The 23,550-nt window shown below is 43.3% G+C and overlaps 1 protein-coding gene across 1 annotated transcript in view; it reads left to right on the top strand.

Annotated features, from left to right (window-relative positions):
• Positions 1–23,550, top strand: part of THSD4 (thrombospondin type 1 domain containing 4) — a 589,447-nt gene that overhangs the window by 111,854 nt on the left and 454,043 nt on the right. Inside the window, exons 5-6 of the mRNA XM_032623848.1 lie at positions 3,245–3,692; positions 16,685–16,787. Coding sequence (XP_032479739.1) covers positions 3,245–3,692; positions 16,685–16,787 — 551 coding nt within the window. The remainder of the gene's footprint in view (positions 1–3,244; positions 3,693–16,684; positions 16,788–23,550) is intronic.

The following is a 23,550-nucleotide window of genomic DNA, read 5'->3' as shown; positions in this document are numbered from 1 at the left end:
ACATTTAAGGTAATTATCAATATGTATGTTCTTATTACCATTTTCTTACTTTTTTGGGGTTTGTTATTGTAGGTCTTTTCCTTCTCTTGTGTTTCCTGCCTAGAGAAGTTCCTTTAGCATTTGTTGTAAAGCTGGTTTTGTGGTGCTGAACTCTCTCAGCTTTTGCTTGTCTGTAAAGGTTTTAATTTCTCTGTCAAATCTGAATGAGATCCTTGCTGGGTAGACTAATCTTGGTTGTAGGTTTTTCCCTTTCCTCACTTTAACTGTGTCCTGCCACACCCTCTGGCTTGCAGAATTTCTGCTGAAAGATCAGCTGTTAACCTTATGGGGATTCCCTTGTATGTTATTTGTTGTTTTTCTCCTTCTGCTTTTAATATTTTTTCTTTGTATTTCATTTTTGATAGTTTGATTAATATGTGTCTTGGCATGTTTCTCTTTGGATTTATCCTGTATGGGACTCTCTGTGCTTCCTGGACTTGATTAACTATTTCCGTTCCCATATTAGGGAATTTTTCAAGTGTAATCTCTTCAAATATTTTCTCAGTCCCTTTGTTTTTCTCTTCTTCTTCTGGGACCCCTATAATTCAAATATTGGTGCTTTTAATGTTTTCCCTGAGGTCTCTGAGACTGTCCTCAATTCTTTTCATTCTTTTTTCTTTATTCTGCTCTGCACTAGTTATTTCCACTATTTTATCTTCCATGTCACTTATCCATTCTTCTGCCTCAGTTATTTTGCTATTGACCCCTTCTAGAGAATTTTTAATTTCATTTATTGTTTTGTTCATCACTGTTTGTTTGCTCTTTAGTTCTAGGTCCTTGTTAAACATTTCTTTTATTTTCTCCATTCTATTTCCAAGATTTTAGATCATCTTTACTATCATTATCCTCAATTCTTTTTTCAGGTAGACTGCCTATTTCCTCTTCATTTGTTAGGTCTGGTGGGTTTTTACCTTGCTCCTTCATCTGCTGTGTGTTTTTCTGTCTTCTCATTTTGCTTAGCTTACTGTGTTTGGGGTCTCCTTTTCGCAGGCTACAGGTTCATAGTTCCCATTGTTTTTGGTGTCTGCCCCCAGTGGCTAAGGTTGGTTCAGTGGGTTGTGTAGGCTTCCTGGTGGAGGGGACTAGTGCCTGTGTTCTGGTCGATGGGGCTGGGTTTTGTCTTTCTGGTGGGCAGGTCCACGTCTGGTGGTGTGTTTTGGGGTGTCTGTGACCTTATTATGATTTTAGGCAGCCTCTCTGCTAATGGGTGGGTTTGTGTTCCTGTCTTGCTAGTTGTTTGGCATAGGGTGTCCAGTACTGTAGCTTGCTGGTCGTCGAGTGGAGCTGGGTCTTGACGTTGAGATGGATATCTCTGGGAGATTTTTGCTGTTTGACATTACGTGGAGCCGGGAGGTCTCTGGTGGACCAATGTCCTGAACTTGGCTCTCCTACCTCAGAGGCACAGCCCTGACTCCTGGCTAGAGCACCAAGAGCCTTTTGGCACATCTGAGGTCTTCTGCCAATGTTCAGTAGGTGTTCTGTAGGAGTTGTTCCACATGTAGATGTATTTCTGCTGTATCTGTGGCGAGGAAGGTGATCTCCGTGTCGTACTCTTCCGCCAGCTTGAAGCTCTTGAAGACCAACTTCTTAATTGCATCTCTCAGAGCAACATTCTGGATCCTCCCATCATTCATAGAGTCCTTACTGTTGCCAAGATTAATTGGGAAATGCCTAAAGGCAAAATAAACATTAGCACAGTTTAATTCTTAACTGTATCAGCTAAGAATGACGGTGCAATTAATGATAAAGATGTTAATAATTAGTTGTGGTCTGTTAAACGTTACGTTCAGTGGTTATGTAGAGTGAAACAAGAATTTCCTCGTGAGGGCAGAAATTAATGTTTCACCTTGATTGCTCTTTTAATGTGCTTATTTTAATGGGGCCATCCTGTAGAAACTCTTGGGCACATTTCCAATTTTGCATAAATGTAGAATTAATTATTATGGAAGCATAAAATTTTAGAGCTGGAACGACCTTCGTGGTCATTTGATCCAGTTCAGTCATTTTACAAATAAGTAAGAGTTATATGTCTTACTTAAATCCTTCCACAGCGTTGGAACCTTGCTTCCCAACTCTCAGACCAGTGATGGTGAAACCTTCTCAGATCCCCACAGACAGAAGGGGGAGGAGCTCTGAGGCATTCTCTTGCATCAGAATTCCTGACGCATTGCTTGTTGTATTGCTCCCAAGGCTGTTACCCCACCTTGTGTTATGTTCTAGTTACTTTCAGTTGTACGGTTGGGATCTTGGGAACCCTCTCTGATTCACTTTTATATTTCTTCATCATTCCTAACTCTGTATTTTGCAAACAGTATTTTCACAATACATTTATATGCAGTGGTGTGCTGGAGTTTTTTTCCCTGCTTGTTAGAGATGACTGTGTCTTCACATTGATAGCTTGAAATTGGCCATGGTGGGAGTACTTACACCGTGGAAATGGACAAATGGCACAAATCAGGGCTTTTTTCCCACTGGAAAGCCAGTTGTTGGAAATTTATATGCACACTTCTGTTTACATGATTGTCATAAGACCTCACAAGGCAGCTGGTCTTGACAAAACCTAAAGATCCATACCAATGTGAAGATGACCATTTACTCATTGTTCCACCTGGGTTCCACATTGTTCAGCTTCCTCTCGTTTCATCAGGGATTGAGTTTGACCCAGAGCAAGTCTCGCCTCAGGACTGCATTAGTCTTTGGTTGCTTAGCTAGGTTTCGTTTACCTGGAAAAGCTATTTGGGCTGGAATGGTCATGGAAACAGGGTCTGAAATATCAGGTACAATTAAGTGAGAAAAAAAAACCCCACAAACTATTATCTGAAAAAGAGCGAACAGGACGTTACTCTGGCTGAAATTACAATTCTATCTTTATTCTTCTCAAAAAACCTTCAGTGGCTCCCTACAACCTACAAAAACACCCAAACTCCCTGACATAAATCACATACTGGCCACAGCTTACTGTTCTAACCTCATTTTCTACCAGTCACATCACCCACTGTTGATTCCCACCTTCATTCTACATGGCAGCCTCTGTAGAGCCTCTGTTCCAGCCTCCAGAATCTTCCATTCTCCTGGAAAGCCCTCTTTTACCTCCTTGTTCCACTATAGGCTCTCTCCCAGGCTTCTGTTCCTACCCAGTTCCCTCTCCCATGGATCAGAGCTTCTGAGTCAACATGAAAATCCTCTCTTGTGTGTCTCTCTTTAGGAGCAGGACCCGAGGTCCCATCGGCCCCGGCATGTATGGCTATGGTAAGGCCCCATACATCTTACCACTGCAGACGGACTCTGCACACCTGCCACAGAGGCTTCGGAGGCAGAGGCCCTCATCCCGGAATTCCAGGTCCCAGGGGGCATCTGGTTCTAGCCATGGCTACAACCCTCCAGCCCACCGGGCCCCCCGACATGGACCTCTGTATCAGAGTGACAGCGGACCTCGTCCTGGACTGCAAGTCTCGGAAGGCTCCATCTACCAGCTGCCTTTGACCCATGACCAAGGCTTCCCTGAAGCCTCAAATCTCTTCCACAACCCAGAAACAAGCAGCAGCCCTGGCCTGGGGGCCCACAGGGCAGCTCAGAGCTTCTCCCAGCCTGCCCCATCTACAGCAATCTCCTGCATTGGGGCCTATCGGCAGTACAAGCTGTGCAACACAAATGTGAGTATACACGGCCTGAGAGTGGCCCTGGAAACAGCTGCTACTCTTATCTTTCTGCTGGTTGGCAGTAAACATGGTGGAAGGCAGAGAGGGCATGGTTTTTTAGGCCACGTGAATGCACCTTTTAGCTTCCCTCCCTTTTGTTTCTCTTCATGTGTGCTTCCCATATACTTTTCTTTTTTATAAGGTTATTACCTTAGTAACTTATGGATAACCTCTTGAATCGCTTATTGACAATCACTATTGCTGCATATAGCAAACAACCCTCACATTCTCAGTGGCTTTATATCAACAATATTTTTTCTTTGCTCGTGGGTCTGCGAGTCAAGTGCAGTTTGGCTAACTTAGGGCAACCAGTGGTGGTGTCAAAGATGTGGGAGTTTTGGGAGGTTTGACCAGCATGCGTGTCATCCAGTAAGTTTCCTGGAGGCTCCCTGCTCTTCGAGGCATACAGACTTTGGCTATTGTACTGTGGAAAAGCCTGATAGTGAAACATTGCTGAAGATTCCACAGCAAAGCGAATTATAAATGGAAACTACATAAGATGACCGAAGGTGTTTTTAAAAATAAATATCAGTTTAAAGACTTTATATAAAAGAGAGAGGAACGAGAATGTTTAAAGGTTAAACTTCCAAGTTACTATATTTTTCATTAATAATTTAATCTGCCTTAATAGTCTGTTACTGGGTAACAGGACAGCTGTTATATATTAGCTTCAATTTCCTCATTAAAAATATATTTCCTGCTGTAGAGTCCATAGAAATGACTTAATTTGTGTTTTTAATAATTCCTCTGAACGCCTGGATTGCTTTTCAGCTTGTTCTTCCACTGACAGACTTCAGGAATTAATGATTTTTGTAAAGCAGTAATTTTCCTAAAGCCTAAAGTAATTTTCCTAAAGCCATCAGTCAACTAGTAAGTCTTAATTGAGCATCATTGCTTGTCTTGTAATGGACCAGGCTCCATGGAAGATAGAAGTCATATTATCTACCTCATGGAGTTGTTACGAGTATCAAATGAGGTGATGTTAAGAAAGTGCTTTATAAATAAAAAAAAAAAATACTTGTGTCCATGATAAGACACAGTCCCTGTTCTGGAATATCCATTGCAATTTTTAAAAAATGAAATGAATTCATTTCTAATGTGGAATATATTCTCCCATTGACTAGTATGTGTCAGTTTTAAGGACCAAGTAATCCATAAAGAGAAGGGAAAAGAGAGAAGGCATTTGACATATATGTGGACCTGATATCTACTTAGCATTTCTTTCATTTAACCTACGTCTTTGAAGCATGCACTTTTTTCCAGACCTATGCTGCCAACAGCAGGGCTGTTTCTTCCCATATAAAAGCTGTGGCTTCTCCGGGTGCTGGATAACTCCACTACCAAGGAGATTGAATTGCAAGGAATATTTAAAAATTCTTGTGAATTCATGATGTCTGCATCATTTTGGACGTAGGTAAAACAATGTCTCACACATTTTCTTAGACAAAGAAGTAAATGTTGACAGAGGATTGTACAGGTTTAACTCCCTTCTTTTCACTGTAACATTTTGCATGCCATCACCCCAAGTCACATCCTACTTACCCTTATTGAGAGATAGCTTTCCTTAGAGGTCCCATTACTACATATCTTCTTTTTATAAGCCCATGGCTTCTTGTGGCTTGGGCCATGCCCCATGGACACTTTAAAACTCCCTGTGTTAGTGGTCCCCCAAACCACTCCTAGGTTTAATGATTTGCTAGGAAGACTCACAGGACTCAACATATAGTTGTATGCACAGTTATGATTTATTACAGTGAAAGGATACAGAGAAGAATCAGCAAAAAGAAAGGTGCATGGGGCCAAGTCCAGAGGAAGCAGGCACAGTCTTCCAAGAGTCCCGTCCCTGTGGAGTTGCACAGGATGCACTTCGTTCCCTCAGCAATGAGTTGTTACACATGTGAAGTGTTGTCTACCAGGGAAGCTCATTACAGATTCCATGGCCAAAGTTTATATTGGTGGCTAGTCACATAGGCACCCTTTGCCTGCTACATATTAAGTTCCAGGCTCCCAAAAGGAAAGCAGGTGCTTAGCATAAAATATATTGCTTGTCCATTCATCTGATGATGGACACTTAGGTTGTTTCCATGTCCTGGCTATTGTAAATAGAGCTGCAGTAAACATTTTGGGACATGACTCTTTTTGAATTATGGTTTTCTCAGAGTATATGAATGGAAAAGAAGATGTGGCACATATATACAATGGAATATTACTCAGCCATAAAAAGAAATGAAATTGAGCTATATGTAATGAGGTGGATGGACCTAGAGTCTGTCATACAGAGTGAAGTAAGTCAGAAAGAGAAGGACAAATACTGTATGCTAACACATATGTATGGAATTTAAGAAAAAAAATGTCAAGAAGAACCTAGGGGTAAGACAGGAATAAAGACACAGACCTACTAGAGAGTGGACTTGAGGACATGGGGAGGGGGAAGGGTAAGCTGTGACAAAGTGAGAGAGTGGCATGGACATATATACACTACCAAACGTAAAATAGATAGCTAGTGGGAAGCAGCCGCATAGCACAGGGAGATCAGCTCGGTGCTTTGTGCCCACCTAGAGGGGTGGGATAGGGAGGGTGGGAGGGAGGGAGACGCAAGAGGGAAGAGATATGGGAACATATGTATAACTGATTCACTTTGTTATAAAGCAGAAACTAACACACCATTGTAAATCAATTATACTCCAATAAAGGTGTAAAAAAAAGTATATATATATATATATATACATATATATATATATATATATATTGCTTGTACATATAGTTGGAGTGTAGTGAGTCACTCTTATCACTTAGGGAGTGGTGGGAACCCTTTTGAAATCCAAGTTCCCAGACATCAGCCAAGGACCAACCCTGCAATCAGGGCTTTCTAAGGAGAGTAATCTCAGTCTTCTGTGTTGTCTTATTTGCACATCCTCCATGTGGACCCTTGTGCTCTAGCATCTTAGCATCAATGACCTTATGTAGACATGTACGTATCCTCCTCGATGTCCAAGTGAGGGGATGGCATGAGTCCCCCAATTATGTAAATCTTCCTACTCAAAAAGGAAAGAGGTGAAGGGTAATACTGTGAACAAGGAATGAAAGTTATCACTTATGTCCTCTTCAAAAATTAGAAAATAGTGCATACATTTCGAGTTCTCACCCAGTTATTATCTGGGAGAAGAAAAAGAAGGGAAAGTAACCCAGAGTAGGTTGGAAATATCCACTGATTTCAGAACTTCATCCTTTTAACTAAGTGCCCAGTGTATCCCACCCCAGTTCTTGATGGAATGCCCCCTTTCTAAAACTACCCCACAGTAAAGGGCTCAGTTCTGAGCTGTGAGGTCATGCTTATGACAGGTGGTCTGAATTAGGAGAAATGTTTTTGCAGCCTTCCAAATCTCCTCACTGGTCACAATCCCTCCCTCAACACAACAGAGAAGAAGCTAAATGCAGCTACTTGTAGGTCGTAGCACTTGGTGCTGGAGCACTTAGTGAGGGGGAAGGAGCTCTGAGAGCACAGGGCAGGAGGCCACAGGGTTGAGGAAGCGAACAATTGAGCTGGGCTTTCAAGGATGGCCAAAAAAGGGATAAGAGCATTTGGGGCCAAGGAAGCAGCTTAGTCAAGGACAAAAAAGCAGGGTTGTTTCAGGATCTTGGGTGCTGCAATGCCTGCCAGGTGGTAGGGACCCTCCTTCCTTTCCCTCCCGCCTCCTTCTATCCACTTTAAATAATCCTGGTCTTAATGGGAAACTTATGCTTTAACATCTCAGAATACAGAATTATCACATGGTCTTGCTGGACTTTCATACATGAGATTGATGGGTGAGAAACATTTTAAACACAGTGAAAAATCAGAAAGCAGTTCTAATCAACTGGTTTAATTGGATGTTAAGCCTGCAAGACAGTGTGGGACAGTGAGTTTGGGAGCTAAGTTGAGCTGGATACAAACCCCAGCTCCAACACCGGGAGCTGAGTGTCCTTGGACAAGTTACTTAACTCTTTGAGGATCATCTGTGAAGTGGGGAGAATAATAGTACCTGCTCCATAGGGTTGACATGAGGTTCAGATAAGGTCATGTGTAAAAGGAGCTTGGCATGTGCTGACACATTGTTAGTAAATAAACCGTTTGGACCTGGATAAGTGAACATGGCTGAAGATAAGAATGGAGTAAGATGTCTGCATATCTGAACAGCTCCCAATTCCTAAGGGCTGAGTCATGGAACTGTGGATGAAACGGTCAGACTTGCTCAGAGTCCCCTTTTGTCCTTTGGGTTAGCTGTGGTTGAGAGTCCTTTCCCTTTGCCCAAGAATAAAACAAGATTGCTGAGAGACCCAGCATTTTCACTGTGATGTGGCTTTCAATGTAATCACCCTTGGGTCATGTTTAAAGTGATAAAAGTCAGACTATAGATAACTTCATGCCAATGAAGCCTTTATACCCTCAAATGTGCATATTTAATAGTAAGCCCTACCTTGTGATGTCATCTGGGAATTTTAAGCATGCTAGTTTGTCTTTAGGATTGTTCAGTTCATATAAGATGTCCTCTATGAAATAGTACTTCAGTATCAGTAAAAATGCAGCACTAATGATCCCTGAATGTAGACTTTAAAAATAAGGAAGGTTTTATTTTTCCTTGCCTACGATGTGTATGAGGAAGTGAAGGTGATACACTCCAGTAAAAATAAAGAATCTGTGGTCTTTTAGAGCAAGCATCATCTTAGATGTCTAATAGTACAACAGTCCAAGTGACTCACTATTGCGGGTTTTTGCTTGGAGTCCATAAGCGCAGCACTGACATTGACTGAGTGGGGTCAGGGACGCTGAAAGTAGAGCAAGCTCTGAGCCTAAGCTCAAAGTCCAGCGGGAGAGAGAGACTCATAAATAGGTTATAACAGGCGCAGGGCACAGGCACCACTCTACACGCTGTGTAGGCACTTTGAAATCTCCAGGTAGTGGAAATGAACCTGGCTTGGGTGGAGGCAGCAAAGGCCTCCTGCAGGCGATCCAGAAGGGAGAGTTTTCTAGGGAGAGGGAGTGACAGGGATCTGAGAGCCCCTTTGCGCTCCCGTAAGGGCTGAGGATCAAGAAAGGGCGCTTGGAGGACCTCTCAGTGGAATGAGATGCTTTTGCCATGAGCGGTGGCTTCACCTGCAAATATGTCTTCAGCAGTGAAGGGGCAACACAGGGGTGTCCATGGTTTATCCACAGCCCTGCACTTCCTCAGCTATGGCTAAAAATTATAAGTATTCAAGCAATCGAGGAAATAGATAAGTTTCTTCTTCATGGACTTTCATTGAAGGTTAAGACCTGGGAGCAAAAGAACTAGAGTCTTTATAGGGGTGACACAGGGGAAGGAGAAAACCAAACCACAATCCCTCCTGGTGCCCGTGGAGATGTAGTAAAAATACAGTTCTTTTCTACTAGCTGTTTCTGGGGTTTTGTATTATTTTTTGCAAAATACATGAACCAACCAAGACACCTTATGCCCTCTGTCCTGGAGACCTAGGTGTCTCCCTCCTGCCTTCTTCTCTTAAGCACTGAGTTCAGTGCTTCCTCCCTGGAGAGGGGACTGACGCACAGGCTCCTTCTGGATCAGGGAGGCTGGAGGGAGTCACCAGGTGCAAGGTGGGGGCAAGCTTTCGAGTTTTTAAAGGGCTTTGCTGCCAAAGGAAAAATGATCCTGAACTCAGACTGAGTGCACTTAACATTTCAAGGGGAAAAACCTCTGGGGCTAAAAAGCAGCTTTTAGCAAACAACGGCTGTGATGAGTTCTGGTATCAATGACTCTCCAGTAAATTTCCCTGGGACTGACTTCTGACAATGGATTTATCCATGTGGACTTGTTTCTGGCTCAAAGTAAGTGAAAATGAAGGGAAGATATTGGACAAATCTCAAATATAGCTAAGCTCTCTTAAGGCAGATTCTAATTCTATCCCATTCCTAGTCTCATATGAAATGAGAGGAGCTGACAAACAACTTCCTGCGTGCAGTTTACGGAGAAACTTAGCAAATGGGCCACGTCAAGAAGTCAGTGCAGTTCTGTAAGGTGTAAAACATGACAGGAACTGTGGGACCGGTTAGCGGATGGACAGGTCATCTAACTAGAGGGCTCAACGTAGGTTTCTCCTATCGTGAGCTTGTCACCAACCTCCTTATCTGGCAAATATATGCTAGTGTCAGTGCTTTTTGCCTTATTCTGCTTTCCATCTTCTCAGACCACTGGGAATTTTCCATAGAAATTTCTCTTACTGACTTTCATATGTATATGAAAAGTGGCCTTACATATATATATATGAAATATGTATATGAATATTTTGTGAACATATACATATTAAATATGTTAAACATGTAAATATTAAATATTCAAATAAATTTCATATAGATATATTTCATATGTATGAAATATAGATGTATGAATCATACACATATATATGAATTGTTCACAACTGTCACTTTTCATGATTATAAAAAGTAGTACAAATAGGAAGAAATATCACAGTGGTAGAGAGAGGTATATCCTAGTCTCTCTCCCAAGGTATAATCACAGTCAATCATTTAAAAGTTTTACTCTCATTCTCTCCATAAGTCTAAATAGTGTACCAACATCTCTGCTTCTTGATATATCAACTTAAAATTTTCTCTGACTCCTTACTCTGAAAGATGAAGAAATGATTTTCTTTCCTCCCACTCTGCTGATCTCTGCTAGCCACATTTTATTTTCAGATATATTTTTATTATATATAGTATATTAACAGTTTTTATTGTCTTGATTTATCAATATTAGGAAGGATCGATCCCCTCCTTATTTTGCAAGGTTAGAAGTGTAGTGCCCAGACAGTTCACCAGGTTCTTCTCATTGCATTATGTGTTTTGGTTTACGTTTTATTTGTTGTTGGGCTTTTTCATTTTTGTTTATTTTGTTTTGTTTTTTTTTTACCTTGGCCTGTGAAATCCCTGCGAGAGACTATTATGAGGGATTTTTCTCTGTATCCTCAATGCTTGCAACACCTGACACATAGTAGGGGCACAGTGACTATTTGCCTTTGAAGGAATTTCACATCCTGTCTCAGCAGATAGCAGAGGGGAAGAAACCAGTTTTATTAATGTGATCCCCAAAGTAGCCACTGAGAAATTTATGCTCCCTGGGTGAGTAGGAGCTTTGGATTTAAGTTTACGTTTTGCGACATACTTCCTGGTTAGTTAGAAAAAAAGATATTCTCTTTCAGACCTTCTTACAGGCATAGAGATACATTCATAATCTAAAGAGAGAGAAATAAACAAGCATTCCTGGGGTAAGCCTAGGTCTGTATAGACGTGTGTACACAGTATTTATTTATTTATTTTTATAAATTTATTTATTTTATTTATTTATTTTTGGCTGCGTTGGGTCTTCGTTGCTGCACATGGGCTTTCTCTAGTTGTGGTGAGCGGGGGCTACTCTTTGTTGCGGTGCATGGGCTTCTCATTGCGGTGGCTTCTCTTGTTGCCTGCCGAGCACAAGGCTCTAGGCACACGGGCTTCAGTAGTTGTGGCACGCGGGCTCCAGAGTGCAGGCTCGGTAGTTGTGGCACACAGGCTTAGTTGCTCCGCGGCATGTGGGATCTTCCTGGACCAGGGCTCGAACCCGTGTCCCCTGCACTGGCAGGTGGGTTCTTAACCACTGTGCCACCTGGGAAGCCCTGTACAGAGTATTTAAAAAATAGGCTTCTCGCAGGTGAACGGATGGGCTTAGTTATAGTAATATCCTTTGGGTCTTTGATGTATTTATTGAATAAGAGAGAAACTCCTTTCTCTAGGAGAACAGTATGAACTTGGATAGGAAAAAAAAAAGCGTTTGAGAACTAAGAAAACCTCAGTTATTTGTTTTTTGTTTTTTAAATCCAAAGCCTTTACCCAGCTCTTTTGGACAAACCAATTCACTGACTGTCTAGAGGGCCCTGGAAGTGGTAGGAGGTGGCAGAAGAGTTTTTGTGAGGTTGAGTTTGTTCCAAGTGACTTGAGAAAGCAGATATTAAACATATTTGAAAACTGTGCTGGATAACTTGTAAGAAATTGTGGTCCATGGTTATATGATTCTATATCATATAACAAGATGATGGGAAATGAAGCCCATCTTCCATCTGTAGAAGAGAAAAGAAGGGAATGTTTGCTCAGAACACCTACCTGTCGGGCACCTAACAGCTTCTGGAACTGCTGGATTCATCTTTGATGTCTTCTTAGATTCCAATTCAGCTAACATTTATTGAGCATTACTATAAGCTAGAAACTTTAATATATTACTAGTTTACTCCTCACAGAATTCCTGGGTTAGGGGGTGAGGGGAGTGGTGCAGGGCTTGTTACTGAAATGCAGTCATATAGGTTTAGAAGAGCAAACTGCTTTGCCCAAGGTCACATAGCCACTTTCTCATGGCAGCGCAGGGACATTTTCTAGATTTTTTTCTTTAGATTTTTTTTTCACTCTGGTGATGTTAAATACATCATGTGTTGCTATGGTAGCCGGTCTTTTGATTGAATCCAGAGCAATGCAAAGGCTAAAAACAAAAATGCATATTGGACCCAGGCAGACCCCAAGGTCATGTTCCTTGGTGTCATCTTCATCGGGGATGATACTCTTCAGTCTCCTGGGGAACTGAAAGTAATTAATTACTGAAAGTTAATTGTGTGATCACTGACAGCGGCCTCTTGAGCAGTGAAGTTACGTGCGGGCGGGCAGTTGTCATCTCAGATTAACCAGGGTCACTAGAAACATAGTCAGAGTTTCCATAATACTCTTTGTGACTCATAGCAACTCCAGGCAGTTGTCTAGATGGAACTTTGGATAGGGCCTGAAGTGCTTTATCAGGATTCAGCTCATTATATTAAAGTAAATCTTTATTCTTCTTCCCATAAGAGACCAGTGGGAATATCCCTCCCTCTTTGTGGTGGAAAGGAGTCATTTGAAGGGAGGTTATCTCCCAGGGCCATTGCTTGGCTATAAAGCTCCCGGTCTTAGCTGGCCCCATCCTGAATGAGCCTGATCTCTATCTACATGGCTTTTCCCTTGTTTCAGTTTTCTGGCCTGAAGATTGTAAGAATCCGTGCCCATAGAAAGGATCAGCTGTCTGCAGGAAATCTGCCCAAAGCCAGCTCACAGTGTAATATAGAGACAGTTACTGATAAGGTGAGGGTGACAGAGTCTATGGCATCAGGAAACAACCCACTTAAAGTATAACAAATGTAAAATGATCTGTAACCTGGAAGTTTTAACTTCAGAGAGTCTGTTAAAATGAGAGGAGATCTTATACTGATAATAGTATAAGTACAAACAGATGTAATCTACAAAAGAGACCTGAAACAGAAATTCCCCAGCCCTCCTTGGTTTTCATCCTCAATCCACGGCTCCCTGATCCTTGTTGCTGGGGCCACTTCAGTAGGCCTCAGAGGCTGAATCTGAACTTGTTCTCCAGGACGTCTCCTGACAATAGGCAAGAAGAAGTTTACGGCCCTCTTGTCTGAGGGCCCATTGCAAATTAACTTTGCTATCCACACGTTCTTGAGGGGCACTGTGGCATAGTGGTTACTGTCGTGGGTTCTAGGTTCAAATCCTGACTCCCCCTGCGGCCTTGGGCAGCTCATTTAACTTTTCTTTGCCTTGGCTTCCTCATCTGTAAAATGGACATAACAGTGGTTGTGCGGATTAAATGAGCAAATATACATAAATCACATGAGGGAGTGGCTGACATTTAGTAAGTGTCAATAAAAGTTAGCTATTCTCAACACCATCATCATCATTATCACCCCAGGCATCTGTGTTCCTCACCTGTACCATAATTCTGTCTCAGTAGCCCACTTCCATATCTGGACTCTGTGAGGCTTGCACTTCTCTGGCCAGGTCTCTCTCCTCCCCAGGAAGTAGTGTCTTGCCTTTAACTGGCAGCTCACCTGGTGTCTTGTGGGTCCCTGCTCAGGGTCATGCACAGGGAGACCCCCATCTTCCAGAGCACCTTGTTATCTCCTGCTGCACCTTCCCATGCTAGGTGCTCGCTGGATACCATGGTCAACCTCTGGGCTCAGCTGCCTCCTAGCAACTGCAGGTGGATTTACTGCTTCAGCACCTGACCCCTCACTGTGGGTCTGATGCCACGTTAAGCCCTCTGGCCTTAGGAGGTAACTGGGCCACGCTCAAATATAAAGAACTTGTTGATGGCCAGGGACAGGGTATCCTGAATGACGCATCACAGGTAGCTAGTTGATCAGGCAGATGCTTATGGATGTAATAAGAGCAACAGTCATTAGCGCTAAAAACACTGATAAAAATGTTATCAGTGTTGAGCCCTTCCAGCTTTGCCTGGCTGTGTGTTTGGAAGGGCTCAATACAGATACATTTTTATTACATAAATGTCATATATTTATTGTAGAGAGAGTAGACAATACAAATAAACCAAAAGTTAATTGTAAAAAGAAAACTTCTGTAACTCACCTTCCAGACATAACACTTTTAGTCTCTCTCTCTACACACACACACCCCACACACATAATCACTTTTTTCACTTAATGGATTGTGGACTGCTTTCCATGGCATGAAATATGCATTTATATCATCAAATATCGAGCAATTCAAAGTGATTCTGAAGGTGTGTTGTTTCGTGGTCCAGCCCATTGGCACTATGTTACGGATGGGTAGAAAGAGGTTAAACAGACTGGCTAAGTTTTTGTGGTCCGCAGCTTCTAATTCTGGTAATTGCCACTAGGTTAATTAGGGTGGCTTCTGGCTGGAGCCTCATTTAGAGCAGCTTGGCTTTACGTAGTTATTTGAGGAACGGGACCTTTGGCCCACTTGTTCTGGTCTCTTTCCATTACAAAAACCTGCCACCCACCCAGCAGCGGATCTCGAGTTTCTAGTGATGGCCAGCGTGGGTGGTCAGCATTCTAGGCTCTGCCTCTGTGTCACCGTGGGACCTCTGGTAAGGTACCCCACTTCGCCACACCTCTGTTTCCTCATCTTTAAATTAAAGGGGTTGGATTTGCTTTTCTTCTGCTCTTACACTGTGATTTCATGTTAAGCAATTTGGCGTGTGATTGAGGCTTGGGAGTGGCTGTTAATTGCGGCTGCCTAGTCTGGTGCCAGGATGGCTGCACCAGAGGGAGCACTTCGAGTGTATATTCCTGAGCCTCTTGCCCACCCTCCACTGGGGCGAAGCCCGAGAATCTGTATTTTTAACACACCCCTTAGTGATTCTTTCTCATCGCAAGGATGGTACTTACTCCCACGCTGCCCAGCTGATCCCATCCTAGTCGAACTTCGGTTCTGGCCAAAGGGTTGTAACAAGCATCTTAGCTCCAAATCCTTCACGGAGGCAGCTGGTATTGCTGGAAGCCTACACGGTTCCGGCTTCAGGACCACCAGCAGCTTGGCTTCCAGACCCCTTGGAGACAGCCTTCCCCAGCCTGTCAGCTTCTCACCCATTGTCAGAGCTCAGCCGGCCCTGCCCATCCTTCCGGCCCGTTTTCCCCACCAGTTTCCACCACGTTCTGCTTCACATGGTTTCTTGCTCCATATGGTTTGGCTCAGGCTGCAGCAGGGTTATGACCACCCTGAGTGTTTGTCCCAGCAGCCTCTCCAAGTGCCCTTGATCAAGCAGAGGATGTTTTTCCTTCCACCTGGTTTCATTTCTCCCTCTGTTCCCTCATCTTCCACGAGACCTGATGTTTCTGATACATACAGTAGATTTCTTTCTAAATCCTTCAGGACGTGAGCTATCATATTAGCAGTTTACTCCAGAGACTTCTATACAGAGCTTTTCATATTTAAGGGGCCAGATGCCTTTCCCGTCTGATTATTAAAACACCCCCTCACCACACACACACCTTACACTTAAGCAGAGTGTTGCTAGTTTTAAAAAGCTAGATCCTATCTTTAAAGGAGAGATTGTGATCTTATTTCACATTTTTCATTTATAAATGGGACTTCCCTGGTGGCGCAGTGGTTAAGAATCCGCCTGCCAATGAAGGGGACACGGGTTCGAGCCCTGGTCCCGGAAGATCCCACGTGCCGCGGAGCAACTAAGCCCGTGTGCCACAACTACTGAAGCCCTCACGCCTAGAGCCCGTGCTGTGCAACAAAAGAAGCCACTGCATTGAGAAGCAAAAATAAATGAATTAATTTTTAAAAAAAGAGATATTTGTTAAAAAAAAAATAGAAAGAAAGAAAGAAACCATCGTGCCAGATTTACTGAATAATAATCCTTGGAGGAGGGATCCAGGAGTTTGCATCTCCCAGGAGCTCTCTGGGTGGTTCTTTTGCATGTCGAAGGCTAGGAGCTCTTGCTTTAGACGGTGGAGAGAATTTAGGCCAGAATTTAGACACGATGGGAGGACACTGAGACAGAGCCTGGTGGGCACCAGACTTCTTGGGGTTCAATCCAGCCTCTGTCCTCACTGGCTGTGTGGCTGCTTCATGCCTCAGTTTGCTCACCTGTGAAAAAAAAATCTAAAAATACCATATCAATCACATTGGTCATCGTGAAGATTAAGTTAGTTAATATGTGAAATATGCTTAAAATAGTGCCTGCACCTGGTAAGAGCGCTGTACATGTTTGCTGTGAATATTATCCCACGCACAGGAATGGCACGAACAAAGACAGACAGATGGAGATGGATGGCCTCTTTGAGGGAGGCGAGCAGACCACTTTGGCAGGAGCAGGTTTGGGTCCGTGGTTCTCAAATTATGGTATGGAAAAACAACACGGGGAGCGTGTGAAAACTTTAGTGTCCTTCCAAAGTTTCTGATTTAGTAAACTTGGAATGAAGCCTTGGGATCTGCATTTAAAATTTTCGATACAGGTGATCAGCGCATTTGTAGAACCCCAGGTTTCGGTGGAGGAGGACTGACATTTAACATTGGAGAGGTCTCCTGGGATTTGGCTGGGGCCATGAAGAGATATGCACGCTAATTGCATGTTTAATATCTGCTTTATTAGGTGTGTCCAGAAAGCAGTAGAAGTATCTGGGAGGTACAATGTGCATCCTACAACAACAAGCCGTTCATGGGCCGGTTTTATGAATGGGAACCGTTTGCAGAAGGTAAGAATAGCCCTAGCCCTGTCCACAGCAATTATTTTCTGTCTGTTCTCCAACCCTGTTGCCCTTTAGTTATTGCTGGAGGAATTGGTGTGATCCTGGCTAGAGTGACAGTGAGGGAGAAAGTGTGACCCCCAGGGCAAGGGGGAGCCGGTAGGGGTCTTTACCAAAGGTAGTGGAGCTCAGGTGACACCTGGACCATCAGTCAGATGGATGAGGCATTGGCTGAAACAAGCAGTGTCTGAGGCTGGCAGGATGAGTGAGACAGGACAGGATTTGTGGAATGGGTTAGAGCAAGAGTTTCAATCTAAGGTTGTGAGGAGTGAACAGGGATGGAGTTTCCCTTTTCCTTGGTTCCTGCTACAAGCACTGGTGTGGTGGCTTAAGAGAGCATGTAGAGTTGTAGGGTTGACAGTTGTTTGGCTTTTGTGCTGGGGGAGCCTTGAATGCTTTTTCCAAAGATGAATTGTGGTAGGTAGCCATTGCCCTTGGGACCAAGGTTCCTGCCTTTTCAAAATGATGGAAGATCTGATATTGGTAGAGCTTGTCAGTGCTGTTCTAGATCTTGGAGTCACTTTCCTTTGTTGAAGCACAGATGATAACATGGCTTTTGGGCTGAGAAGTGTTCAATTCTGAGATATATCTTCCCATCACAGAGAAAGTAGGCTCCAAAGTGGTGCTGGGTCGAGCAAAACGTGTGGGGTTCAATACCGACAGCCATGCTGGCCAGAGGAGAAAGTGCAGCTGCCCTCAGTGTTCAGCTCAACGTCAGCCCAAGGCAGTGACTGGGGCAGCTGGGCTGGGCCACAACCCAGTGTGTGGAACACGGCTGTTATGTCCGAGCTCTGGAGAAATTGTCCTGGGGAGGGCTTGATAATGAGTTGTGCGGATTCCATTACAGAATCCATGTCCAAATGTGGAAGGTTGTGCCTAGATGCCAGCCCTTGAGGAGGAGAAGGCAGGATTGATGTCTGCTCTGAAATGGGACGCAGAATTATTCTTGTCTGTGCGTTTTTCTCCGAGAAGAGTCTGTAGCCTTGTTCGGGTTCTCAAAGTGGTCTCATGACCACTGCCCACTAGAATCGCTGAAGAACCTTCTAGAAATACTGATGCCTGGGCACCACTCCCAGGGATTGTGATTTAATTGGTTTGGGGTGCAGCCTGGGCATGAGGATATTTTAAAGATCTCTCTAATGAGCAGCTGGGGTTGAGAACCTCTAATCCAAGAGGGACGCAGGATTTCAGAAGAGCTGGTGACTCTGGCTTAAATTAAAGGCACAGAAACATGGGTGTTTCATAACCTGTGAAATATATTCTGTGTCAGAACAACAGTACTTGTCAGTGAACATTTTGTCTGAGCTGCACCCTTGCTTTATTGCTGGGTGTGGATAATAATAGCTGCTTTGCCGTGATTCACTGGGAAGAAAGGTGAATTCCTCCAGCCGTGCACTGTGCTCCCCATTGTTTCCCCTGGAGCTGGAGCCCCATTGCCCAACCCTCTCTGCTTAGTTCAGGGAGGTCATCTGCCAGCCACCTGATCCTGTCAAACATGGTAGACTCAGGTCTAATGTCAAAAGCCCTTTGCCTCCCGCAAAGAAAACTTGTGCTGATATTTTCACCTATTACCAATATTCCCTGTGGATGCCTGCTATTGTCTGGTTTATGTATGATTCTACCTTTTCTGTTCTTTTGTTTGCCCTGATGTGTGCTGGACTTTAATTGTGAGTCCTGGCGGGGGGAGGGGAGGAGGCTTTTTGGACATTTGATTTAACTTTTTATTTTGGAAAATTTCAAATGTACGTAAAAATAGAATAGTATAATCGTATAATGATAACCTCCTATTTACCCATCACTTAGTTTCAACAGTTATCAACTCATGGCTAATCTTTTTCATATATAACCCACCCACTCTTCCCCATCCAGATATGGGGAGCTATTTGAATTCACATTATATAGCATAATTCACTGGTGCATATATTAATTAGAACTCTTGGTTGTTAGTGACCGAAATCCAACCTACCTATATATAAACAAGGAAGATATTTTGTTGGTCATGTTACTGGGAAGTCCAAGAGGTGGGCTGGGATTCAGATATGTCTGCATTCCAGGGATTCAATAATATTAGGACCCTGCTTTTCTCTATCTTTCTCCATCTCTTGGGTCTGTTTACTTACTTCTCAGGTGGATGGGCAGGCTTACATGGCTTTGAACTTGCAATCACAGTGAGAAAGACTCTGTCTTATCTAGTGCTGTGGGTTGAATTGTGTCCCCCAAAAAAGATATGTTTAAGTCCTATCCCTGGTAACTGTGAATTTGCTTATTTGGAAGTAGGGTCTTTGCATGGTAATTAAGGTGCAAGTTAAGAAGAGGTCATACTGGATTAGGGTGGGCCCTTATCCAATATGACTGGTGCCCTTATAAAAAGAGAAGAGGCACAGAGACGCACATACAGGGAACACTCGGGCACAGAGACAGAGGGGAGATGGCCACGTGACGACCAAGGTGGAGTTTAGAGTGATGCTGCTACAAGTCAAGGAGCACCAAGGATTTCGGGAAAGCACCCGAAACCAGGAGAAGGCACAGAAAGGTTCTTCCCCAGAGACTGCAGAGGGAGCGTGGCCCCGCCAACACCTTGATTTTGAATTTCCAGCCTCCAGGACTGTGAGAGAATAAATTTATGTTGTTTTAAACCACCCAGTTTGTGGTAATTTGTTACGGCAGCCTAGGAAACTAGCATGCCTAGTGATGGTTTCAATCTCAGAAAAACCACCCTGTGATCTTGTTTGGATCATATCCCCATCCCTGGACCTGAGTTCAGGGCCTGAGGGGGTCGTTGGGCTAACTCAGGTCATGTGACCGACCCTCTGGTGGGAAACACACATCCCAGCAAGCGGAGGTGGGGAAGAGAGGATTGTGACAGACAGAAAAACAGAATCTTCTACAGAAATTATTATCTACTTTTTGGCCATAAGCCCTGAAAGTTTGAAGAAGGCAGTTAGAATCCTGGTATTTTACAAAGAAAAGAAAAATGCAGACTTAGCAGCAGACTAAAGAAATCAGCTATCTTCTACACTGTGTTTGTTACTTTGCCTAGAAAATTCAGCATTCTTTAAAAATGTTTATTGACGTTAATATGTCTCACATGCCTAGAAGAGGATCCCATAGTCACCGGAGCTGCATTTACTTTGGCTTTCTTTAAACAATTCTTCTTGCTGCTAAGATTGTTTTCTTGATTTTGTCCTCTTTCCTCTTAAATGACTCCCAGGCTGACCAGTGGGAGGAAGACGCTGTTAATGTTTCTGCAGGGTGTTCATACTTTACGGCTGGATTTTGCATTGGGCTCTTGGTTTTGTTTGGAAGTCTACTGCTATTTGCACGTGCCTACTTAGGGAAACAGCTGCACTCATTCAGTCCAATGCCACACAGAATAGTAAAAGCAGAGTACACTCTCTGATAAACACATTAATTTCTCCACATGCTTCTTCTTAGGCTTTTAAATGCATTTCCTGGATATGGTGATCTGTCCTAAGATAATGTGTCTAGGAATTTTTCTCATAGACCTAATACCGTAAAGACGATAGAAGTAGAATTCCAGTGCCTCTGCATCCCTGCTTACTCAGGATAGTGATCGTCCATGCCTGTCACCCTAGTCCCCCTTCATTTAAAACCACTTTGGGCAATAAATTATATGGTCAACCTAGCTATAATGGGAAAGTCTTTAATAGGAAGACATTTTTTTAGGTGAAATTTTAGGGGAAATTTGTACCTGTTTTCACGACTAGAGCGTTGGGTCTGGGTGGCACTAGAATCTAGAGTTTTTCTGGGTCGCTGTGGGCTATTCAGCAGCAAGCATCAGTCTTAATCCAAAAATCAGGGACAGCTTTGTATTGGAGTACTGTAAGTGCACTGTGTGTCCTCAATAGCTGAACTAAATAGGGTGCAGATCTAGAAGCTAAAAGTGAGGCTGAGTCAGAAATCCGAGGTTGCTAAGTGGTCATGTGACCAGGGCCACTGTATCTGTCAGGCCTTAGTAGCTTCTGCTGCAGGAACAAAGAGCCCCCAAATCCTAATAAGCAAAGAGACTCCAAATCCCTAATGACACGAACAAAAGTTTGTCTTATGCTCATGCTCCCTGTGCAATAGTAAGTATTCTGCTCATTCGGGGACCCAGGCTGATAGAAGCTGCACCTCAACTTCTGCTTCCACTGAAGCAGGGAATGGGAGCAAGTGAATCACACATGGGTTCTTACAGCTTCTACTGGAAGCGATCCCTGTTGTTTCTGCTCACATCTCATTGGCCACAGCAAGTGGCATGTCACACTTAACTTCAAGGGCAGCAGGGAGGTACCCATCCCACTGTGTGCTCAAAGGAGGAGAAATTGAATATCTGTGACCAGCCCTAACGACTAGCACAGGCAGGAAGCTCCAACAGTGCCTTCCTTCTAAGTCCAGGAGACTTTTATTAGGCTGCTTGCAAGGAGAGTAGATTTTGCTCCAGGAAATATTAAACGTGCCACATAGTCTCTGATAGCCGCAGAGCCCTGAGCCACTGAGACCATTTCTTCTCCTTGACTAAAGCTCTGAGGGGCAGAGGTGGAATGTTGGCGCCCAGGTGCCCAGGTGTGCTGCTGACTCCCCCACCACTCTGTCCTGGCACAGGTACTCCACTGGCGTGTGGAGCAAGGGCTGCCATAGACATGGACAGTATTATCCAAACTGTATGACATGAGGAAGGAAGGCTTAGGACCAAGTGCTGGTGAACCTGGGATTAGGATGTTCATGTTTTAATGAAGCATCTTCATTCATTCCTAGGTACCTGCAATTCTCCATCCTACAGCCCACCCCTCCTGCACAGACAGTTCATAGTCATCAGGGACCTTTCAGAGTGGACAGGGAAGGCCTAAGGGTAATGAGAGGAGTTTTCCAGTAATATCCACCGCAGAATCCATTCTCAAGCTCTCCTATCCATGCCTAGGAATACCTGGCAAGACTAGGCCATGGTCGCTTACATATGAGTGTATTATTGAGGACAAAGCAAAATCCTGAGGGCAACCTCTTGTGAAAACAAAACGGTGATTTGGGTTTTATATATGTTGAGTTTGAATGAATGGTAGCGAGATGCCCAGCAGGAAGTTGGGGATGTTTAAGGGAGATACCTTAGGCTTGTAGACCTGTATTTGAAGTCATTGGCTTTGGTGTGATAATTAAAGCCACTGTGATGGATACGACCTTCAGGCGAGTGTAGAATCATGAGGACGAAGGGATCCAGGAAGGAGCTTTGGATTATGCCCACTTTAAAGAAGCAGGGGAAAGAGAGTCAACCATGAAAGGAGCCTGAGAAGAGGTGGCACCAAAGCATTATAATGCCTTATATCATCTCTTACAGTAATATAGTCTATTATGGTCTATAAAGTTCTCTTATTACATACACCACAGTGAGGAACAAATGAGATAATAGAAATTGCTTGTATTTATTGAGCACTTACTACGTACCAGGCATAGCTCTAAATGCTACTCATTTACTCCTCACAACAACCCTGTGAGGTGGTACTATTACCAGCCTCATTTTACAGAAGAAACAAAGTATATAATAGTTAACTAACTTGCCCAGGGTTATCCAGCTAGTAAGTGATAGAGCCAGGTCCTAAACTCAGAATCTGGCTACAGGATCTCTACTCTCAATGTGTATGGAAGCCAGGAGAAAGATGTGTACAGTTGTGAGCATTTAAGACCAGTCTTTGGGTACCTGTTTTCCTCGTAAAAACTGTCTGAGTAATTAACATTTAAATTTTCTTAAAAAAATGAAAGAAGGGGCAGTGGGGGAGAAGCAGTCATAACAGCTTAACACAGCAAGAGGTCAAGGAGAGAATGAGAACTGAGAAAATAAGACTAGGATAGACGGTTGGGAAAACCACTGGAAAGAAATTAGAGAGGGTAGCTGGTGAATAGAGCTAGCTCTTTCTTTTAAAAATTGCCATGAAGAAGGCATATGGAGAGCGTTTGCTAGTTTGAGGGGAAAGAGAAAGGTTTGTTTGGAATGGCAGAGAAATGAGGATTCTGTAGATTGAGAGAATGAAACTTATAAAGAAGAATAAAGGGTTAATAGAATGGTGCCTATGAACCTACTCTATCCTAGAAGAAAAGGTGGAAAATAAGCACTTCTCCTCTTGGAAAAAGTATGTTATTGTTTCTCTGCATTCTGTTACAGAAAGCTTCTTCACCATTAAGTAAAAATGCATTTATTCAAGAGAAATGAAAGCAATCATAGGTCCATAAAAAATATTTGTTTAAGAATGTTCACAGCAGCTCTTTCCATAAAAGCTCCATAAAAACTGGAAACAACCCAACTATCCATAAACAGGAGACTGAATAAACAAACTGTGGTACCTTCATACAATGGAGTATTACTCAACAATAAAAAAGACCGCTCTACTGATGCATATAGCAATCTGGATGAACCTCAGAACCTTTGTGGAGCAAAATAAGCCAGATGTAAGAGTACATACTGTCTGATTCCTTTTATATCATGTTCTAAAGTAGGAGAAATTAGGCTGTGGTGATGGAAGTCAAAACAGTGTTTGCCTGTTTGGGTGTGGGGAAGGATTAGCTGGAAAGCGGCATGATAGAACTTTGTGGAGCATCGGTAATGATCCAACTTGTGGTTGGCATGGTTGTTACACAGGTGAATATAGCTGCCAAAACCGTCAACTGAATTCTTGTGATCTAGGCATTTTCTTGTATATAAATGATACTTTAAAAAGTCCAT

The sequence above is a fragment of the Phocoena sinus genome, chromosome 2 (assembly GCF_008692025.1).
Source record: "Phocoena sinus isolate mPhoSin1 chromosome 2, mPhoSin1.pri, whole genome shotgun sequence".
In the NCBI taxonomy this organism is placed as follows: Eukaryota; Metazoa; Chordata; class Mammalia; order Artiodactyla; family Phocoenidae; genus Phocoena; species Phocoena sinus.
This window is presented reverse-complemented; position numbering and strand designations above follow the sequence as displayed.